Source organism: Pygocentrus nattereri, chromosome 2 (genome assembly GCF_015220715.1).
Source record: "Pygocentrus nattereri isolate fPygNat1 chromosome 2, fPygNat1.pri, whole genome shotgun sequence".
Lineage (NCBI taxonomy): Eukaryota > Metazoa > Chordata > Actinopteri > Characiformes > Serrasalmidae > Pygocentrus > Pygocentrus nattereri.
Window position 1 is genome coordinate 6,426,186 of NC_051212.1, and position 21,952 is coordinate 6,448,137.

At 44.6% G+C, this 21,952-nt stretch overlaps 1 protein-coding gene across 2 annotated transcripts in view; it reads right to left on the reverse strand.

Moving 5' to 3' along the window:
* rock1 (Rho-associated, coiled-coil containing protein kinase 1) overlaps positions 1-21,952 on the reverse strand; it is a 127,195-nt gene that overhangs the window by 54,519 nt on the left and 50,724 nt on the right. For both annotated transcript variants that reach the window (XR_005131790.1, XM_037547047.1), the window contains exons 4-11: positions 20,152-20,289; positions 18,499-18,674; positions 15,510-15,594; positions 13,272-13,416; positions 12,750-12,888; positions 10,338-10,429; positions 2,836-2,995; positions 2,166-2,235 (exon numbers count right to left, since the gene is read on the reverse strand). Coding sequence is in view for 1 of the 2 variants with exons in the window: in XM_037547047.1 (XP_037402944.1) it covers positions 2,166-2,235; positions 2,836-2,995; positions 10,338-10,429; positions 12,750-12,888; positions 13,272-13,416; positions 15,510-15,594; positions 18,499-18,674; positions 20,152-20,289 (1,005 nt within the window). In the remaining variant the exon portion in view is untranslated. The remainder of the gene's footprint in view (positions 1-2,165; positions 2,236-2,835; positions 2,996-10,337; positions 10,430-12,749; positions 12,889-13,271; positions 13,417-15,509; positions 15,595-18,498; positions 18,675-20,151; positions 20,290-21,952) is intronic.

Genomic DNA, 21,952 nt, shown 5'->3' on the forward strand with positions numbered 1-21,952 from the left:
TCTGTTCACATCCACAGTCACACCGTAAGCAACTACGCACGGTTACACCACAGGACACATCGTTAACATCTGTTCACATCCATAGGCACACCGTAAGCAACTACACACGGTTACACCACAGGACGCATCGTTAACATCTGTTCACATCCACAGTCACACCGTAAGCAACTACACACGGTTACACCACAGGACACATCGTTAACATCTGTTCACATCCACAGTCACACCGTAAGCAACTACACACGGTTACACCACAGGACGCATCGTTAACATCTGTTCACATCCACAGTCACACCGTAAGCAACTATAAAAAGTTACACCACAGGACACATCGTTAACATCTGTTCACATCCACAGTCACACCGTAAGCAACTACACATGGTTACACCACAGGACACATGCTGGTAAAGTGAATTAGAGTGAACGCACTCACAACACAGTGCACACTGTTAACTGCAACCAGAAAACTACACCACAGGAGAAGTCATTAACATCTAAGCTTCTCATAAGGTTCCATCTGTGCTCTGAGCAGTTCCGAGTTTGCCTTCCAAACAGCAGAACTGATATGAGGAACACGTCTCTTTAACACAAAAAATGACAGACACCCTAAATATATTCCCAATGGTCAATAACAAAATCCTATCAAATTTGTAAATTTTTTTTGGTAACGGGTCACTGCAGATAGAACCATCTAATCCTAAGAACTCTTTTGCTTGGAATTGTAAGGTTCTATCTGGCAAAACACGCAAAGAAGTAACAATGGTCATAACACAAACACTATATACTCAACTCATTTAAAAAAAAATCTTTTATTTACTTTATCATATTTATTTCTTGTTTTAGGACTAATCTTTTTTCTTATTCAAAAGGGCACTGATTGAAAGCTTAAGTAGAAATGTTAGTGCTAAATGTTTTGCCCAGTGCAGAGGTCAGTTTTAGGTAGGAACCATTAGTCAAGAAGGTGCCACAGAAAAATATGTGAATGTGAACTAAATTTTGACAAAAATGCTAGATAGAACCTTATAATTCCAACAGAAGATCTGTCAGCATCCAGAGTCACATAACACCACAGAAAATACTGCTGGCTGCACTGAGAAACTATACAGTCACACCACAGGACACATGCAGTAATCATTCAGTCACTCCGCAGCGCACACTGATAGCAATTACACACAGTTACACCACAGGACACATCAATAATATCTGCTGGCACCCACAGTCACATCACAGCACGCTAGCAATTGCAGTTATACTACAGGCCGTTAACGTCAACCAGCATCTATGCACTCAATCCACAGCATACACTTAAAGAAGCGACTACAGTTACACCACAGGACATCAATATGTTAGCATCCACAGTCACATCACAGCACACTAGCAATTATAGTTACACCACCTGACAGGCCGTAAACGTTAGCAACTTATTCCACAGCATACACTTACATAAGCTACTACAGTTACACCACAGGACACCAGTCATTATTACAGTTACTCCACAGCACACATCATCTGCTAGCATCCACAGTCACATCACAGAACACCGTTAATCACAGTTACACCACATGACAGGCTTTTAACATCAATTAGCATCTATGCACTCACCCCACAGCATACACTTAAATAAGCTACTGCAGTTACACCACAGGACAGTCGCAATTACAGCCTCACACCACAGCGTACACCGATCTAAACAGCTGCAATTAACATTTTGGAGCAGTTAAACGACAGGAAACAGGTTATCAACATCCTTGTTAGACAATAAACAGACAGTATGTTAACAACGATGACACAGAACACAGTTTTGCGAAATATACAGTGTAGAGAATACATTTAAAAGACCATAGCATGAAAAACAAATGACCTCAATGTACGTAAACACTTAAAATTTTAAAATGCACCATCCACACATGGAAACGAAGCTGCAAAAACAGCTGTTCCCGTGAGGTCACAAAAACCACCTAATTTACATACACAAAACCTAATTTACATACACATACCCAGCGAATCGGTTCATCCCCGCCCATTCAGCCTACAGCAGTTCAGCCCACCCATCCACTCACACCTTTATAAACACCTGATAGTTGTGATGAATGTAAAAGGCCCGACCGAGCAGCCAGAATTATTTTGGTAAAGATGTTCTGAGAGAAGTGCTCGCAGGTTCTTACGTGGCTCTTGTCTTCTTTAGTGGTGCTGCCTCGCTTGTCACTGGTTTTCGTGCAGGAACCTCGAGGAGATCTGCACCAGAGAAAACATCCACCATCAGCATTCCATCAGGTTTCACAGTGTTACAGCAACAAGGGGAGAGCATATATATATATATATATGAATGGGTGTATATGAATATATACACACACACACACACACACACACACATATATATATGGAAAAACTATAAGATAAAAAATATTACCCAAACTTTAAAACTATAAACTTTTATATTGTATATGTAAGATCAGACTTGCGTGTCCACACAGCTCTGAAAACATCAGACCTGATCACACTTGCGGGAAAAATCTGATTCACATCAACCTGGTAATGTAAACGTAGCCAAAAATTCTGCCCTACATGCAACAAAGTATCAGAGAAACAGATGGACTGCAGTCTGTAAATCGAGAACTACAAAGTGCTCCTTTATGGTCAGTGGAGCTGATAAAATGCACAGTGAGCGTAGAAAGAAGGTGTGTGTGTTTAACGAAGCAGCTGGTCAGTCTAAACTGGGTGTATAAATCATCATCAATAATCTTTGGCATTCTGCTTCGATTAATCCGAGCTGTATTTGGATGCTTTTATAGGGAATAACACAGCGCTACAGTAATATGAGAGCAGCTCACTCACTGGTTACTACTGTAGTACGTGAACCCAACGAACGGAAGCTGGTTTCCCACGAAGGCTTTGGGGATGGGGAACGTCTCCTCTTCTCCTCGATCCTCCTCAATGTCGTCAAAGTTACTCGTGTCGATGTCACTGCTCAACTCTGGCACCACCGGTGCGGCAGCTACAAACACCAGAGCACAGCCACAATATTAACAACAAAAAACATTAGAAAAAACACTCAAAGCATAAAACCACTCAAAAACAGAAGGGCTGCAAACGACATGGCTTCTGTAATACACTACACGAAGCATAGGGGGCGATACGGCTTCTACTGTTTCATTTAAAAAGCTCTATAATGTTCATATGATCCACACAGTCGCTCTGACAGACTGTAATACACTACAGGAAGCGTAGGGGGCGATACGGCTTCTACTGTTTCATTTAAAAAGCTCTATAATGTTCATATGATCCACACAGTCGCTCTGACAGACTGTAATACACTACAGGAAGCGTAGGGGGCGATACGGCTTCTACTGTATCATTTAAAAAGCTCTATAATGTTCATATGATCCACACAGTCGCTCTGACAGACTGTAATACACTACAGGAAGCGTAGGGGGCGATACGGCTTCTACTGTTTCATTTAAAAAGCTCTATAATGTTCATATGATCCACACAGTCACTCTGACAGACTGTAATACACTACAGGAAGCGTAGGGGGCGATACGGCTTCTACTGTTTCATTTAAAAAGCTCTATAATGTTCATATGATCCACACAGTCGCTCTGACAGACTGTAATACACTACAGGAAGCGTAGGGGGCGATACGGCTTCTACTGTTTCATTTAAAAAGCTCTATAATGTTCATATGATCCACACAGTCGCTCTGACAGACTGTAATACACTACAGGAAGCGTAGGGGGCGATACGGCTTCTACTGTTTCATTTAAAAAGCTCTATAATGTTCATATGATCCACACAGTCGCTCTGACAGACTGTAATACACTACAGGAAGCGTAGGGGGCGATACGGCTTCTACTGTTTCATTTAAAAAGCTCTATAATGTTCATATGATCCACACAGTCACTCTGACAGACTGTAATACACTACAGGAAGCATAGGGGGCGATACGGCTTCTACTGTTTCATTTAAAAAGCTACATAATGTTCATATGATCCACACAGTCGCTCTGACAGACTGTAATACACTACAGGAAGCGTAGGGGGCGATACGGCTTCTACTGTTTCATTTAAAAAGCTCTATAATGTTCATATGATCCACACAGTCGCTCTGACAGACTGTAATACACTACAGGAAGCGTAGGGGGCGATACGGCTTCTACTGTTTCATTTAAAAAGCTCTATAATGTTCATATGATCCACACAGTCGCTCTGACAGACTGTAATACACTACAGGAAGCGTAGGGGGCGATACGGCTTCTACTGTTTCATTTAAAAAGCTCTATAATGTTCATATGATCCACACAGTCGCTCTGACAGACTGTAATACACTACAGGAAGCGTAGGGGGCGATACGGCTTCTACTGTTTCATTTAAAAAGCTCTATAATGTTCATATGATCCTCACAGTCGCTCTGACAGACTGTAATACACTACAGGAAGCGTAGGGGGCGATACGGCTTCTACTGTTTCATTTAAAAAGCTCTATAATGTTCATATGATCCTCACAGTCACTCTGACAGACTGTAATACACTACAGGAAGCGTAGGGGGCGATACGGCTTCTACTGTTTCATTTAAAAAGCTCTATAATGTTCATATGATCCACACAGTCACTCTGACAGACTGTAATACACTACAGGAAGCGTAGGGGGCGATACGGCTTCTACTGTTTCATTTAAAAAGCTCTATAATGTTCATATGATCCTCACAGTCGCTCTGACAGACTGTAATACACTACAGGAAGCGTAGGGGGCGATACGGCTTCTACTGTTTCATTTAAAAAGCTCTATAATGTTCATATGATCCACACAGTCACTCTGACAGACTGTAATACACTACAGGAAGCGTAGGGGGCGATACGGCTTCTACTGTTTCATTTAAAAAGCTCTATAATGTTCATATGATCCACACAGTCGCTCTGACAGACTGTAATACACTACAGGAAGCGTAGGGGGCGATACGGCTTCTACTGTTTCATTTAAAAAGCTCTATAATGTTCATATGATCCACACAGTCACTCTGACAGACTGTAATACACTACAGGAAGCGTAGGGGGCGATACGGCTTCTACTGTTTCATTTAAAAAGCTCTATAATGTTCATATGATCCACACAGTCGCTCTGACAGACTGTAATACACTACAGGAAGCGTAGGGGGCGATACGGCTTCTACTGTTTCATTTAAAAAGCTCTATAATGTTCATATGATCCACACAGTCACTCTGACAGACTGTAATACACTACAGGAAGCATAGGGGGCGATACGGCTTCTACTGTTTCATTTAAAAAGCTACATAATGTTCATATGATCCACACAGTCGCTCTGACAGACTGTAATACACTACAGGAAGCGTAGGGGGCGATACGGCTTCTACTGTTTCATTTAAAAAGCTCTATAATGTTCATATGATCCACACAGTCGCTCTGACAGACTGTAATACACTACAGGAAGCGTAGGGGGCGATACGGCTTCTACTGTTTCATTTAAAAAGCTCTATAATGTTCATATGATCCACACAGTCGCTCTGACAGACTGTAATACACTACAGGAAGCGTAGGGGGCGATACGGCTTCTACTGTTTCATTTAAAAAGCTCTATAATGTTCATATGATCCACACAGTCACTCTGACAGACTGTAATACACTACAGGAAGCGTAGGGGGCGATACGGCTTCTACTGTTTCATTTAAAAAGCTCTATAATGTTCATATGATCCACACAGTCGCTCTGACAGACTGTAATACACTACAGGAAGCGTAGGGGGCGATACGGCTTCTACTGTTTCATTTAAAAAGCTCTATAATGTTCATATGATCCACACAGTCGCTCTGACAGACTGTAATACACTACAGGAAGCGTAGGGGGCGATACGGCTTCTACTGTTTCATTTAAAAAGCTCTATAATGTTCATATGATCCACACAGTCACTCTGACAGACTGTAATACACTACAGGAAGCGTAGGGGGCGATATGGCTTCTACTGTTTCATTTAAAAAGCTCTATAATGTTCATATGATCCACACAGTCACTCTGACAGACTGTAATACACTACAGGAAGCGTAGGGGGCGATATGGCTTCTACTGTTTCATTTAAAAAGCTCTATAATGTTCATATGATCCACACAGTCACTCTGACAGACTGTAATACACTACAGGAAGCGTAGGGGGCGATACGGCTTCTACTGTTTCATTTAAAAAGCTCTATAATGTTCATATGATCCACACAGTCGCTCTGACAGACTGTAATACACTACAGGAAGCGTAGGGGGCGATACGGCTTCTACTGTTTCATTTAAAAAGCTCTATAATGTTCATATGATCCACACAGTCGCTCTGACAGACTGTAATACACTACAGGAAGCGTAGGGGGCGATACGGCTTCTACTGTTTCATTTAAAAAGCTCTATAATGTTCATATGATCCACACAGTCGCTCTGACAGACTGTAATACACTACAGGAAGCGTAGGGGGCGATACGGCTTCTACTGTTTCATTTAAAAAGCTCTATAATGTTCATATGATCCACACAGTCACTCTGACAGACTGTAATACACTACAGGAAGCGTAGGGGGCGATACGGCTTCTACTGTTTCATTTAAAAAGCTCTATAATGTTCATATGATCCACACAGTCGCTCTGACAGACTGTAATACACTACAGGAAGCGTAGGGGGCGATACGGCTTCTACTGTTTCATTTAAAAAGCTCTATAATGTTCATATGATCCTCACAGTCGCTCTGACAGACTGTAATACACTACAGGAAGCGTAGGGGGCGATACGGCTTCTACTGTTTCATTTAAAAAGCTCTATAATGTTCATATGATCCTCACAGTCACTCTGACAGACTGTAATACACTACAGGAAGCGTAGGGGGCGATACGGCTTCTACTGTTTCATTTAAAAAGCTCTATAATGTTCATATGATCCACACAGTCACTCTGACAGACTGTAATACACTACAGGAAGCGTAGGGGGCGATACGGCTTCTACTGTTTCATTTAAAAAGCTCTATAATGTTCATATGATCCTCACAGTCGCTCTGACAGACTGTAATACACTACAGGAAGCGTAGGGGGCGATACGGCTTCTACTGTTTCATTTAAAAAGCTCTATAATGTTCATATGATCCACACAGTCGCTCTGACAGACTGTAATACACTACAGGAAGCGTAGGGGGCGATACGGCTTCTACTGTTTCATTTAAAAAGCTCTATAATGTTCATATGATCCTCACAGTCGCTCTGACAGACTGTAATACAGTACAGGAAGCGTAGGGGGCGATACGGCTTCTACTGTATCATTTAAAAAGCTCTATAATGTTCATATGATCCTCACAGTCGCTCTGACAGACTGTAATACACTACAGGAAGCGTAGGGGGCGATACGGCTTCTACTGTTTCATTTAAAAAGCTCTATAATGTTCATCTGATCCACACAGTCGCTCTGACGGACTGTAATACACTACAGGAAGCATAGGGGGCGATACGGCTTCTACTGTTTCATTTAAAAAGCTCTATAATGTTCATATGATCCACACAGTCGCTCTGACAGACTGTAATACACTACAGGAAGCGTAGGGGGCGATACGGCTTCTACTGTTTCATTTAAAAAGCTCTATAATGTTCATATGATCCTCACAGTCGCTCTGACAGACTGTAATACAGTACAGGAAGCGTAGGGGGCGATACGGCTTCTACTGTATCATTTAAAAAGCTCTATAATGTTCATATGATCCTCACAGTCGCTCTGACAGACTGTAATACACTACAGGAAGCGTAGGGGGCGATACGGCTTCTACTGTTTCATTTAAAAAGCTCTATAATGTTCATCTGATCCACACAGTCGCTCTGACGGACTGTAATACACTACAGGAAGCATAGGGGGCGATACGGCTTCTACTGTTTCATTTAAAAAGCTCTATAATGTTCATATGATCCACACAGTCGCTCTGACAGACTGTAATACACTACAGGAAGCGTAGGGGGCGATACGGCTTCTACTGTTTCATTTAAAAAGCTCTATAATGTTCATATGATCCACACAGTCGCTCTGACAGACTGTAATACACTACAGGAAGCGTAGGGGGCGATACGGCTTCTACTGTTTCATTTAAAAAGCTCTATAATGTTCATATGATCCTCACAGTCGCTCTGACAGACTGTAATACACTACAGGAAGCGTAGGGGGCGATACGGCTTCTACTGTTTCATTTAAAAAGCTCTATAATGTTCATATGATCCACACAGTCGCTCTGACAGACTGTAATACACTACAGGAAGCGTAGGGGGCGATACGGCTTCTACTGTTTCATTTAAAAAGCTCTATAATGTTCATATGATCCACACAGTCGCTCTGACAGACTGTAATACACTACAGGAAGCGTAGGGGGCAATACGGCTTCTACTGTTTCATTTAAAAAGCTCTATAATGTTCATATGATCCACACAGTCGCTCTGACAGACTGTAATACACTACAGGAAGCGTAGGGGGCGATACGGCTTCTACTGTTTCATTTAAAAAGCTCTATAATGTTCATATGATCCACACAGTCGCTCTGACAGACTGTAATACACTACAGGAAGCGTAGGGGGCGATACGGCTTCTACTGTTTCATTTAAAAAGCTCTATAATGTTCATATGATCCACACAGTCACTCTGACAGACTGTAATACACTACAGGAAGCATAGGGGGGACTTCCTGTAGTGTAGTGACTTTGCTTGCTTGATTAAATGAAAAACCGTGAACAGATTGATTGTGAAAATAACTGCAGTCCTGAACGTCAGCGGAGATGGTGAGAACGAGAGAGTGTGAGACCGCAGAGGAGCGGAAGTGAGAGAGCTGGAGGAGTCGCACTTGCTGAAAGTGCTGACTCACTTTAAATTCACTGATGTCATTCAGACACATTCTTAATCACAAGCAATACAGGAAAACCATCTCACGGCCCAGCCCGACTGTCAGCTTGGGTTAATTACAGGACATTCATAACGTATAAAAGCTTTTTTTTAAACTAGTAAATCTCAGAACACTTTTTACAGTGTGAATAGCTTTAGATGCCGTGTCTAAACGAGTCAGTGTGGTTAGTGGAGTTATAAAGCGACTCCGTTCCCTCCGTGTCACACGTTTGCGGTGCTGCAAGCTGTTCTGTTGTTTTCCAGGCTGGATTTTTGACAGAATTGGATTGGGTTCACTTTCTGTTTCACTCTGATATCCGATCCAGTGTTTTCTGACAACAGCTGTGTTCCAAAGGCGAGGCTGCGCCCAAGGCAGGGCATGTCCTCGGTAGGACTGTCCCATGAAGACTCCTCCTTCGTAGCCGATTGGTCACACCAATGGAACAGTACTAACGAGGCTGTGTGGTGATGCCACCAGAGCGGTGCCAAACTTGTGAGGGAACAGGCGAGAGCAAATGGAGCCTGCTGTGTTTGTTGCTATGGCAGCTAATATGCCAGTAAGCTCATGTAGTACAATAAACTACATATATACAAATACTTCTGATTAAAATCTGACATATGGACGAATCCAAGGATTCAACTTCCATTTTAAAAGCTCCAATGGCTTTGATTATCGTCATCTTTGTGGTGCTGTGGGTAACCGAAGGCCTGGAACGATGCATCAGTTGCCTCCTCAAAATCCTTCCAAATGTAGGCTGTATATAAAGGGTCCCTCACTATGGAACGGCCTTCTATGACGTAACGGACAAGAAGCGCAGCCTAGGCTCTTTTCCAGTAGTTTTTACAGCCTCTACTTTTAATTGTAAATGTAAATTACTCTGGCAGTTACATTCGCGTATTCGGTGTATTTTACCATGCAGTGTAATAACGTACGAATCCTACTAAAACAAACGGAACCCGATCGTGTTGAAAGTGAATCTTTCCTCATGAGCTGCAATCAAACCGAACTGTTTCACCACTATATCGCCCCAACAGCATCAAACTCGTGTCCAGATAGATCTCTAGAAGATAGGCCTGCTAGTTAATCTATCAGACAGCGATCATTATGGGATATTATGGTGAGTATAGTAGTGTTGACTAGTGTTAGAAATGAGCAGATCAGAGGGACAGTGAAGGTGGAGCAGTTTGGAGATAAAGCCAGAGAGGCCAGGTTGAGATGGTTTGGACATGTGTTGAGGAGGAATAGTGGATATATTGGGCAAAGAATGTTGGAGATGGAGCTGCCGGGCAGAAGGAGAAGAGGTAGACATCAGAGAAGGTTTATGGATGTAGTGAAGGTGGACATGGAGATGGTTGGTGTGAAAGTAGAGGAGGCCGTGGACAGGGCGAGATGGAGGCAGATGATCCGCTGTGGGAGCAGCCGAAAGAAGAAGATAGTAGTGTTGACTTACTGTCTCTGATATTATCCCAGGTCCACTGGTCGTTTTTGAAAAAAGGATGCCGCTTGATCTCGTCCACTCCGTTACGACCCAACCGCACTTCCCTGCAGCACAAACACCAAGTCCAGCTTAGACTTCAACCAAAAAAGGCACCTTAACATGTCGTCGCTGTCGGAAGAAAACCTTGGATCTCCTTTTTTTGGGCATTTTTCAGTTTTTGACATCATTTGAAAGGATCAGTTACTCTTTACATTGTTTGCCCATTTTATGATGAATGGCCTAAAGGAAATGACCCAAAATGACACGGCAAAAATTCTGGTTCCATTGACTTCCATTAAAAGTGAAGTACGTTTTTTCCTTCTCCTGTCAAGTTACTATTTTGGAGATACAAGGTTTTCGTCCAACAGCAGCGATATATTCCCCTTAGTCTGAATGGGGGTTCACAGACAGCAGGACAAACTGAGCACTGAAGAGAGGTTTCCACCTACGCGACAGACTTTAGTCCAGGTTTATAGGTGAGACACGGTCAGAAACCACTGAAAAAAGCATCAGAGATACCGAGCAGCTGCAGAAGAGATGAATGCGTGATCATTTAAGAACGCATCATGCTACCTGGCGAGGCGTGAACTTCCACTACTTATTTTTTTAGATTAGTATTTCTATTAGGGGTGCGGGAAAAAGTCCATTCTTAGATGCATCGCGATGCGGACGCGAACGATTCTGAACCGATTCATCAATGTCAAAAATCGATTCACGAAATATTTAATTCACACCGTAATGTTGAAGGTGGGTGAGTGCAGCGCCCCCAAAGTCTGACGTGCACATAACAAAAACACGACTGGATGAGTGAAAATTCCGACCGGCTCTGCACTAAAATCCAGGTTAGGTCAGGAGTCACAACCCAAACGTTTAGAGCCGTTTTATCCTTTTAACAAAAATCAAATCACCTCGGAATTCGCAACATTTAACGGCCACTATGTCTGAGTATGTGATGATGTCCTAGTACAGACTAGAAATATAGACAAGAGCGCAGATTTAACGTTACTTTGCTCTGCTTTAAGCTTTACCTGCTTTCCTCCCATCTCCCCCAGAAAACTTTTCCTCCAAACTAGATCAGTTTTCTTGTAGAATGGCTCTCAGCGTTCGGCCGTTTTTTCTCCAGCTTCTTGCTCGATTTTTCCCGGTCCACCTTACATTCAGCTTGAGGGCGCCAAATATAGCTGCTGCACCATTTAAAGAGGAACGGGAAAATAGGAAAGAGAAGCGACTCTTTTAGTGTTCGCAGATTTAACGAGTCAGGAAACTGAGCCGCTTATAAACGAACAAATCCATTCGTCTCCAAACGTTCGTCTCAAATCTCCGCCTTTTCGTAGCTGCTAGCCAGGCGAGACGCCGCTGCTGTGTGTCTGCAGTCGTCTCAGTGGTTGAGAACCAGGGCGTTCACACTACGTTGCACACTTTGGAGCAGAGATTCCAGTCCAGTCCTGAAGATGTTTATAAAAATAGACAGTAATAAAACCACTGAATTAAACGGGCAGGACGGCTGTAACGTGCTGGCTGGACATCGACTGCCACTGGGCCTTATTTCACCCTAACGGCGCATTTCATCACAGATTAGTGGCAGCAGCGCCTCAGACGAGAGCAGCGAATGAGAGCCTCCTAGATCACTTCCGTTTGATTTATTAATAAAAGATACTGGAAGGAAATTTATTACGGATCATCACAAATACTTCGCTTTATAACTACCAAGTCCTCACAGTGAGAAAACAGAAAAACCTGTATAGAAACGAAGATTCATCGATAATCGTTTTCTAATCGCATCGCAATCGAACCGAGAGGTGCCTAAAGATTCCCACCCCTGACCACCACCAACCTTTTTCTGTACACGCATGGTTCTTGAGGGGTTCTTCACTAAAGAAAACGGCTCCATAAAGAACCTTGAACACTCAAAGGACCCTTTGCATGATTATTAACTTCTTTTTACACTGTGAAAGGGTTCTTCAGATTGACGGAGGACGTGCTGTAGATGGTTCTATCTAGAACCTTTTTATAAAGGGTTATATATCGCACCAGAAAGGCTCTTTTATTGTTACAAGCCTGATGTCGGAAGACTTTTTGGTGCTATATAGAACCATCTGCAGCACATTCTCCACCAATCTGAAGAACCCTTTCACCATGCAAAGAACCGTTTAATCATGCACAAGGTTCTTCGAGTGTTCATGGCTCTATGTAGAACCATTTTCTTTACTAAAGAACGCTTAAAGAACCCTTTTTTCTGAGCAGGCACAAAAGCACTAAAGAAATGACTTTATTATTATTATTTACACGACGCCGGCGACTGTTTTCATTTTAAAGCAGCGGGAAAAACCAATAATATCAGTTTCTCTACTATAAACAGAAAGACAGTGATTCCAGTGGCCTAACCGGTCGGTGAGGAAGGCGCAGATGAGGTTTTTTGCGTCCTTGGAGATGTCGCTGTCCTCAGGAAAGGTCAGAGCGTTCTTGTGGTTCATAATCTTGCTGTAGGTTCCCACCAGCGAGTCGGCGTAGAACGGCGTGTCACCTGGATATAATCAAGAATGAGCATCTGGGGACGTGTCATAGAATCGAGGTCTTCATGCAATACAACAAGTATCTAATAAATATATATATTTATGTCCGTATCATGCAGCGCAATTATGAAATAATAACTATAAAAACTAAATATTAACAAAAATAAGATAAACCAATCACTACTGTCAGCTATTTATAATAATATACAACATTAGCCAAACACAATATGAACACTTAATATTACGCATGTGTTACTACTTGATGTGTTGATAATAGTAAGTAAATAAAATGATTAGATGATCAAATGCGCGTTTTGACAGCCTCATGCAAGACACTCATGTCTATGAGATCAAAAAGGAGAGAGGAAAAAGTTCTGTTGAAGGTGCAACTGACCAACAAGCATTTCATACAGGAAGACCCCAACGGACCACCAGTCGCACTCTCGGCCGTAGTAGCCGTCTCCCCCCTGAGACTTCAGTACCTCTGGAGAAATGTAGTCTGGAGTTCCAACTGCCGTGTCACATCGTACCATACCGTCCTGGACAGAGACACACCACGTTTACAGCCCAGTTAAAGGGCTAAACTCCGGAGAACGCTCACAAGTCTCAGCACTCATACCATATAGAGCACCTTCCATTTACGCTGTAACACAGACGTCCATCAGCGATAACGCCCGCACAGACGCCTACGGGCGATAACGCCCGCACAGACGCCTACGGGCGATAACGCCCGCACAGACGCCTACGGGCGATAACGCCCGCACAGACGCCTACGGGCGATAACGCCCGCACAGACGCCTACGGGCGATAACGCCCGCACAGACGCCTACGGGCGATAACGCCCGCACAGACGCCTACGGGCGATAACGCCCGCACAGACGCCTACGGGCGATAATAACTGTACAGACGTCTACGGGCGATAACGCCCGTACAGACGCCTACGGGCGATAACGCCCGTACAGACGCCTACGGGCGATAACGCCCGCACAGACGCCTACGGGCGATAACGCCCGCACAGACGCCTACGGGCGATAATAACTGTACAGACGTCTACGGGCGATAATAACTGAACAGACGCCTACGGGCGATAATAACTGAACAGACGCCTACGGGCGATAATAACTGAACAGGCGTCTACGGGCGATAATAACTGAACAGGCGTCTACGGGCGATAATAACTGAACAGGCGTCTACGGGCGATAATAACTGTACAGACGTCTACGGGCGATAATAACTGAACAGACGCCTACGGGCGATAATAACTGAACAGACGTCTACGGGCGATAATAACTGAACAGACGTCTACGGGCGATAATAACTGAACAGACGTCTACGGGCGATAATAACTGAACAGACGCCTACGGGCGATAATAACTGAACAGACGCCTACGGGCGATAATAACTGAACAGGCGTCTACGGGCGATAATAACTGAACAGGCGTCTACGGGCGATAATAACTGTACAGACGTCTACGGGCGATAATAACTGAACAGACGTCTACGGGCGATAATAACTGTACAGACGCCTACGGGCGATAATAACTGTACAGACGTCTACGGGCGATAATAACTGAACAGACGTGTACAGGCGATAATAACTGAACAGACGTCTACGGGCGATAACTGAACAGACGTCTATGGGTGATAATAACTGAACAGACGCCTACGGGCGATAATAACTGAACAGACGCCTACGGGCGATAATAACTGAACAGACGTCTACGGGCGATAATAACTGAACAGACGTCTACGGGCGATAATAACTGAACAGACGTCTATGGGCGATAATAAAGAATTCTATATAACAGAAGTGTTTATTAAAACAGGTCAAAACGTCAGAAGTAAATGTTTGCAATTGCAATGTCCAGCTATTAGATATTAGATCATCTAGACCTTTTCTAACATCCACCTGGACAATTCTAGACCCTTCCATACACCCACCTGGACTAATCTAGACCCTGTTCCAAATCCACCTGGACTAATCTAGACCTCTCTAGCATCCTTTCTAACATTCAACTGAACTAATGTAGACCCTTTCCAGTGTTAAAGTGGACTATTTAAGACTCTTCCCAATGTCCACCTGGACTAATCTAGACCCTTTCCTACATCCACCTGGACTAAACTAGATCCTCTCTGACATCCACCTGGACTAATCTAGACCCTTTCCAACATTCGCCTGGACTAATCTAGACCATGTCTAACATGCACATGGACTAATCTAGACCCTTTCCTACATCCACTTAGACAATTCTAAAGTTTTTTCTACACCCTGGACAATTCTAGACCCTCTCTGACATCCACCTAGACTAATTTAGGCCCTTTCCAAAATCCTCCTTGGACTAATGAAGGCCTTTTCCACTTGGACTAACAGATAGATCTGAAGATATCTCAAGAGCTCCATGTAGGACGCTAAGGGAGAGTGGTCAATTTACAATGATTTCTGTGATAGTTTTTGGCTCGTTTTTTGTGGCATCCCCTCAGATCCCCCCCCCAACCACACCCACCCTGAAAAACTGAGCCTTGACATTAGCCTACCACCCATGTAGATCACGCAGAGCTGTGAAGCTTAAGCCATTAATGGGGAACAGAGTTCTGAGCCGAGCTGAAAGCAGAAGATACAGACGATACAAACCTTGTTCATCTTCATGCAGGTGCCAAAGTCCGCCAGCTTCAAATGGCCCGTCTTGTCCAGCAACATGTTGTCAGGTTTCACATCCCTGACAACAGACAAAGGAACCTTATCAATTACTATAAGAGCCTGACCATTTGGTAAGTGTGGTGTCCATCAGCAGACTGTATACAGTTTGGGGCACAACATGCACGTAGATTAAACAAGTCTGACATTGAAACACTAGCAGAACCCTTTTTGGTGCTATACAGAACCATCTGCAGCACATTCTCCATCAATTTGAAGAACTCTTTCACCATGCAAGAACCTTTTAATCATGCAAAGGGTTCTTTGAGTGTTCATGGTTCTGTGTGTGAATGTAAACTGCATGTTTAGATGTAGTGTTTATTCTAATTATCAACTAGTTTAAACTTTTATTTGGAGTTTAATACTTGTGTATCGTAAACAATGGCCTAAAGCAGAACCAACCAGAATCTCTGAGGAACGTTTCCAACACCTTGTTGAAAGTATGACATGAAGAATTAAAGCACTTCTGAAGGCCAAAGGGGTCCAACCTTTTACTAGTAAGGTGTACCTAATAAAGTGGCCGGTGAGTGTATAACTAATAAACTATGGAGAATTGTTTACTTTTCATGGGGTGATTCTGTTTTAATCAGCGTAGCTTTTCTAGCCTTTATGGTAGCTTTAGCGGTCGGGGAGACTCTCAGACCAATCGCACGCGTGACACTGCTCAGCCAATCAGATCTGTGCATTACGACGAGCTCTGAGACTCGAGTGAGTGACGCCACACAGGGGAGGAACGAGGAGAGAAACAGCAGTCAGAGAAGAAAGTGAGTCAGAGGGAAGTTATTCCACATGACGCGATCTAAAAAGAGGAAACTGACAGTAAATGTTGTTGAAATCTGACCGAACTGGACTTTATTTGATCTGATGTTCAGTAAATGGTGTTGAAATCTGACCGAACTGGACTTTATTTGATCAGATGTTCAGTAAATGTTGGTGAAATCTGACCGAACTGGACTTTATTTGATCTGGTATTCAGTAAATGTTGGTGAAATCTGACCAAACTGGACTTTATTTGATCTGATGTTCAGTAAATGTTGGTGAAATCTGACCGAACTGGACTTTATTTGATCTGATGTTCAGTAAATGGTGTTGAAATCTGACCGAACTGGACTTTATTTGATCTGATGTTCAGTAAATGTAGTTGAAATCTGACCGAACTGGACTTTATTTGATCTGATGTTCAGTAAATGTTGTTGAAATCTGACCGAACTGGACTTTATTTGATCTGATGTTCAGTAAATGTTGGTGAAATCTGACCGAACTGGACTTTATTTGATCTGATGTTCAGTAAATGTTGTTGAAATCTGACCGAACTGGACTTTATTTGATCTGATGTTCAGTAAATGTTGGTGAAATCTGACCGAACTGGACTTTATTTGATCTGATGTTCAGTAAATGTTGTTGAAATCTGACTGAACTGGACTTTATTTGATCTGATATTCAGTAAATGTTGTTGAAATCTGACTGAACTGGACTTTATTTGATCTGATGTTCAGTAAATGTTGTTGAAATCTGACTGAACTGGACTTTATTTGATCTGATATTCAGCTGTCGCCTGTATAAGATGTTGATATTCCTACTCGGCTACTTCAGGAAACAGCATACGGCGCTGAGTCATGATATAAGTTAGACGTTATGATGTTCTGGACCTTGAGGACATTTTCTCTAATTGGAAATGATTGAATTTTAATTAAAGACCTCTGGCCTTAAGGAAAACGATAGTAAACATAAATAATCAGGCAGGAGGGAGAAGCTGACCAAGGAATTTCATTATCATGCCATAATAAAAGTCCCTTTGAAACAGTCAACATTTAAGTCAAACTCCATTTGCATTCATTAAAGCAAGCTGTCCAGTTTAATGGAGATACAGTTCAGGATTTATGGAGGCTGAGCGCTTTTTGGGGATGAATTTTTGGAAAATTTGGATGGTCAAAGTAAAATTTTATTTGCTTATTTTAACATTGTACATTCACATATATAAGAATCATGAAACTTCATGCTTAAGAACCTTATGTATATGCTTTCCAGCAGAGGGCAGTGTGGGGTCTACATCAGAGGTTCTATTAGAAAGCAACAAGTTTTTTTTTCCCCCTCCAAAAACTATTTTCCAGCCAGAGGTACGAGGCTGGTAACGTCAGCTGGGGTGAAAACAGACGGTCAGTGTTTGTCTGTTTAGCTCAGAGACTTTTAATTGGCTGCCTTTCTCGCCACATTTCAAGACGTCACCTGCGACGGGTTTGTGGTCCGGGTTTAATGTAGGGCAGTAACGGAGGTGCAGGGGTGTTTTTTTGTTTTGTCTGCCTGATTGTAGGACGTGTCCTTAATAACTGATGTAATACAGTATATCGCTGCTGTCGGGAGAAAACCTTGTATCTCCAACTTGGTCGTTTTTCAGTTTTTGACATAATCTGAAAACGCCGGTTGCCCTTTACACTGTGTGTGTATTTCAAGATGAACAGACCAAAAGAAACGGCCCAGAATTACATGTAAACAACTGTGGTTCCATTGACTTCCATTAAAAGCTAAGTAAGCTTTTTCTTCTCCTGTAAAGTTCCCATTGTGGAGATGTGAGGTTTTGATCCGACAGCAGCGATATGTATCCTGTATTTAGGGCGGGGTAGGGGTTAATATTTGAATATTTGTCCTTACAAACTCAAATATCACATCTGAAACCAAACAAAACGCCCATCCCAAGTATTTCCATCCATGTTTACAGACAGCAGTGAGTCAGACAGCGTCAGTAACCACATAAATCAAGTTTATTAGAGATACAGAACAATCCACACAGTCCGAGGTGGCTGTGTGGTGACCTAGGCGTTGTGCTAATCGGTGGGGCATAAACCTGCATTGCCTCGTAGCTCCTGTCTAGACCTGAAGAAGTGCAAACTCGTCTTGAGAGGCGAAACGAGCGCTGAACGTCACTGACCTGTGGATGAAGCCCATGGAGTGGATTCCGTCCAGCGCCAGCACCACCTCGGCCGTGTAGAACCGAGCCCATTTCTCCGGGACGTCGTAGTTACTCATGAGATTCACCAGGTCGCCGCCTGGCATGTACTCCATCACCATGTAGAGGTAGCGGTCGTCCTGGAACGCGTAGAAAAGCTGCACAGCAGGAGAAGGAAAAGAAAGACGACAAACCTCGGTAATCAAACACAAAGAAACCCGGTTTCAATGACGATCGACCCATTTCATTTTACAGCATCACCATCAGCTCCACTTACTGTATAGCTGCACTCTGTAGTTCTACAGTTACAGACTGTAGTCCATCTGTTTCTCTGATACTCTGTTACCCTGTTCTTCAGTGGTCAGGACCCCCAGGGACCCTCACAGAGCAGGTACTGTTTGGGTGGTGGATCATTCTCAGCACTGCAGTAACACTGACGTGGTGGTGGTGTGTTAGTGTGTGTTGTGCTGGTACGAGTGGATCAGACGCAGCAGTGCTGCTGGAGTTTTTAAACCCCTCAGTGTCGCTGCTGGACTGAGAATGGTCCATCAACCAAAAATATCCAGCTAACAGCGTCCTGTGACCACTGATGTAGGACTAGAGGATGACCAACACAAACTGTGCAGCAGCAGATGAGCTGTCGTCTCTGACTTTACATCTACAAGGTGGACCGACAAGGTAGGAGTGTCTAATAGAGTGGACAGTGAGTGGACACAGTGTTTAAAAGCTCCAGCAGCACTGCTGTGTCTGATCCACTCGCACCAGCACAACACACTAACACACCACCACCACGTCAGCGTTGCTGCAGTGCTGAGAATGATCAGTGTATGATTCCAGTGTATACTGGAATAAAAACACCACAAAATGCAGCCTGTGCATAAGACGGCACATCTATTCTTTATGTTTATTTTACTACACAAATAAATAGAATAAAACAAATTCTGCTCTAAAATCTATTAAACCTATTATCGCTCAGAAACATCAACATAACCAACTCGACTGAATCTGAAGTAAAGCAGCCCGTGTTCAAGCGCAGCCCTGATGTTATGAGCCAGAAACAGTTCACAGGGAAGCAAATGAACGTAATGAAGAACAGAATTAATTAAAACATTAAAAGACTGAAAAGAAGGAAATCACAGCAGGAAAAGTGAACAGCAAACTGCACAGCTTAATGATTTGCCTGCTTCAGCACACGTGACTGAACTTCCTCTTTAATCTGAAGAGCTGAATGAGGAGCGTTTAATGGAGCGTGACGTGCATTTTCAACATTTCTGCGGTGAAGAAGTGAATAAAGTCGTTCAGGGCGGTTTGGTGTGAAACGCTCTGCTCTAGAGAAACTTACCGAGTCAGAGCTGTTCACAGTGGTGGTGATGGGAACCAGACGTCCACCTCTAAAAGCTCCTCACAGAAAGTTCCTACAGGAAATGGCTGTGTTACATATCAGCTCAGAAGACTCGTGTGGGTTCTCTGGTGGTTCTGGATGGTAAATAAAGTGTCTATATCTGTGTTGTAGTCATGGCGACGTCTGGTTCCCCTCACCACCACTGTAATGACGTCTGAACCACTTCACACCAAGCCCGCTCTGTTAAGTGCAGCGCTGGAGCTGTTGACCCTGTGAAAGACTAAACTCTGTACCTGCACGACCCACGAGCTGTTGGCGAAGGCCATGATGTCCCTCTCCTCCCAGAAGAAAGCCGAGTCCGACCGCTTTATCATCTCAAATTTGCTGAGGAGCTTCATGGCGTAAACCTTACTGGTAGCTTTGTGTCTCACCTGTAGAGAGAGAGAGAGAGAGAGAGAGAGAGAGAGAGAGAGAGAGAGAGAGAGAGAGAGACAGAGACTTGACACTTGACACATCAACCCTGAAACGCACATGTGGACTGAGCTGGAACACTACTGCCCCTTCAGTATCCTACTGAACAACACGTCTGAGAAAGAGCGAGAAACAGACAGAGAGAGGGGAAGACAGAGGGAGACAGAGGGAGAGACAGATAGAGCGAGAAACAGACAGAGAGAGACAGAGGGAGAGAGGGAGAGACAGACACAGGGAGAGAGAGGGAGAGACAGACAGAGGGAGACAGAGGGAGAGACAGACACAGGGAGACAGAGGGAGAGACAGACAGAGGGAGACAGAGGGAGAGACAGACAGAGGGAGACAGAGGGAGAGACAGACAGAGGGAGAGACAGACACAGGGAGAGGAAGAGAGAGGGAAAATTCTCCAGTTGGAAAATTCTGAGTAATTATGGTTCTCCCACTAGAGTGGATCTTCAGCCGCCGCGTCCTCCCACTAGAGTGGATCTTCAGCCGCCGCGTCCTCCCACTAGAGTGGATCTTCAGCCGCCGCGTCCTCCCACTAGAGTGGATCTTCAGCCGCCTCGTCCTCCCACTAGAGTGGATCTTCAGCCGCCTCGTCCTCCCACTAGAGTGGATCTTCAGCCGCCGCGTCCTCCCACTAGAGTCGATCTTCAGCCGCCGCGTCCTCCCACTAGAGTCGATCTTCAGCCGCCGCGTCCTCCCACTAGAGTCGATCTTCAGCCGCCGCGTCCTCCCACTAGAGTCGATCTTCAGCCGCCGCGTCCTCCCACTAGAGTCGATCTTCAGCCGCCTCGTCCTCCCACTAGAGTGGATCTTCAGCCGCCGCGTCCTCCCACTAGAGTGGATCTTCAGCCGCCGCGTCCTCCCACTAGAGTGGATCTTCAGCCGCCGCGTCCTCCCACTAGAGGATCTTCAGCCGCCGCGTCCTCCCACTAGCGGATCTTCAGCCGCCGCGTCCTCCCACTAGAGGATCTTCAGCCGCCGCGTCCTCCCACTAGCGGATCTTCAGCCGCCGCGTCCTCCCACTAGAGGATCTTCAGCCGCCGCGTCCTCCCACTAGAGGATCTTCAGCCGCCGCGTCCTCCCACTAGCGGATCTTCAGCCGCCGCGTCCTCCCACTAGCGGATCTTCAGCCGCCGCGTCCTCCCACTAGCGGATCTTCAGCCGCCGCGTCCTCCCACTAGCGGATCTTCAGCCGCCGCGTCCTCCCACTAGCGAATCTTCAGCCGCCGCGTCCTCCCACTAGAGGATCTTCAGCCGCCGCGTCCTCCCACTAGCGGATCTTCAGCCGCCGCGTCCTCCCACTAGCGGATCTTCAGCCGCCGCGTCCTCCCACTAGAGGATCTTCAGCCGCCGCGTCCTCCCACTAGCGGATCTTCAGCCGCCGCGTCCTCCCACTAGCGGATCTTCAGCCGCCGCGTCCTCCCACTAGCGGATCTTCAGCCGCCGCGTCCTCCCACTAGCGGATCTTCAGCCGCCGCGTCCTCCCACTAGCGGATCTTCAGCCGCCGCGTCCTCCCACTAGAGGATCTTCAGCCGCCGCGTCCTCCCACTAGAGGATCTTCAGCCGCCGCGTCCTCCCACTAGAGGATCTTCAGCCGCCGCGTCCTCCCACTAGCG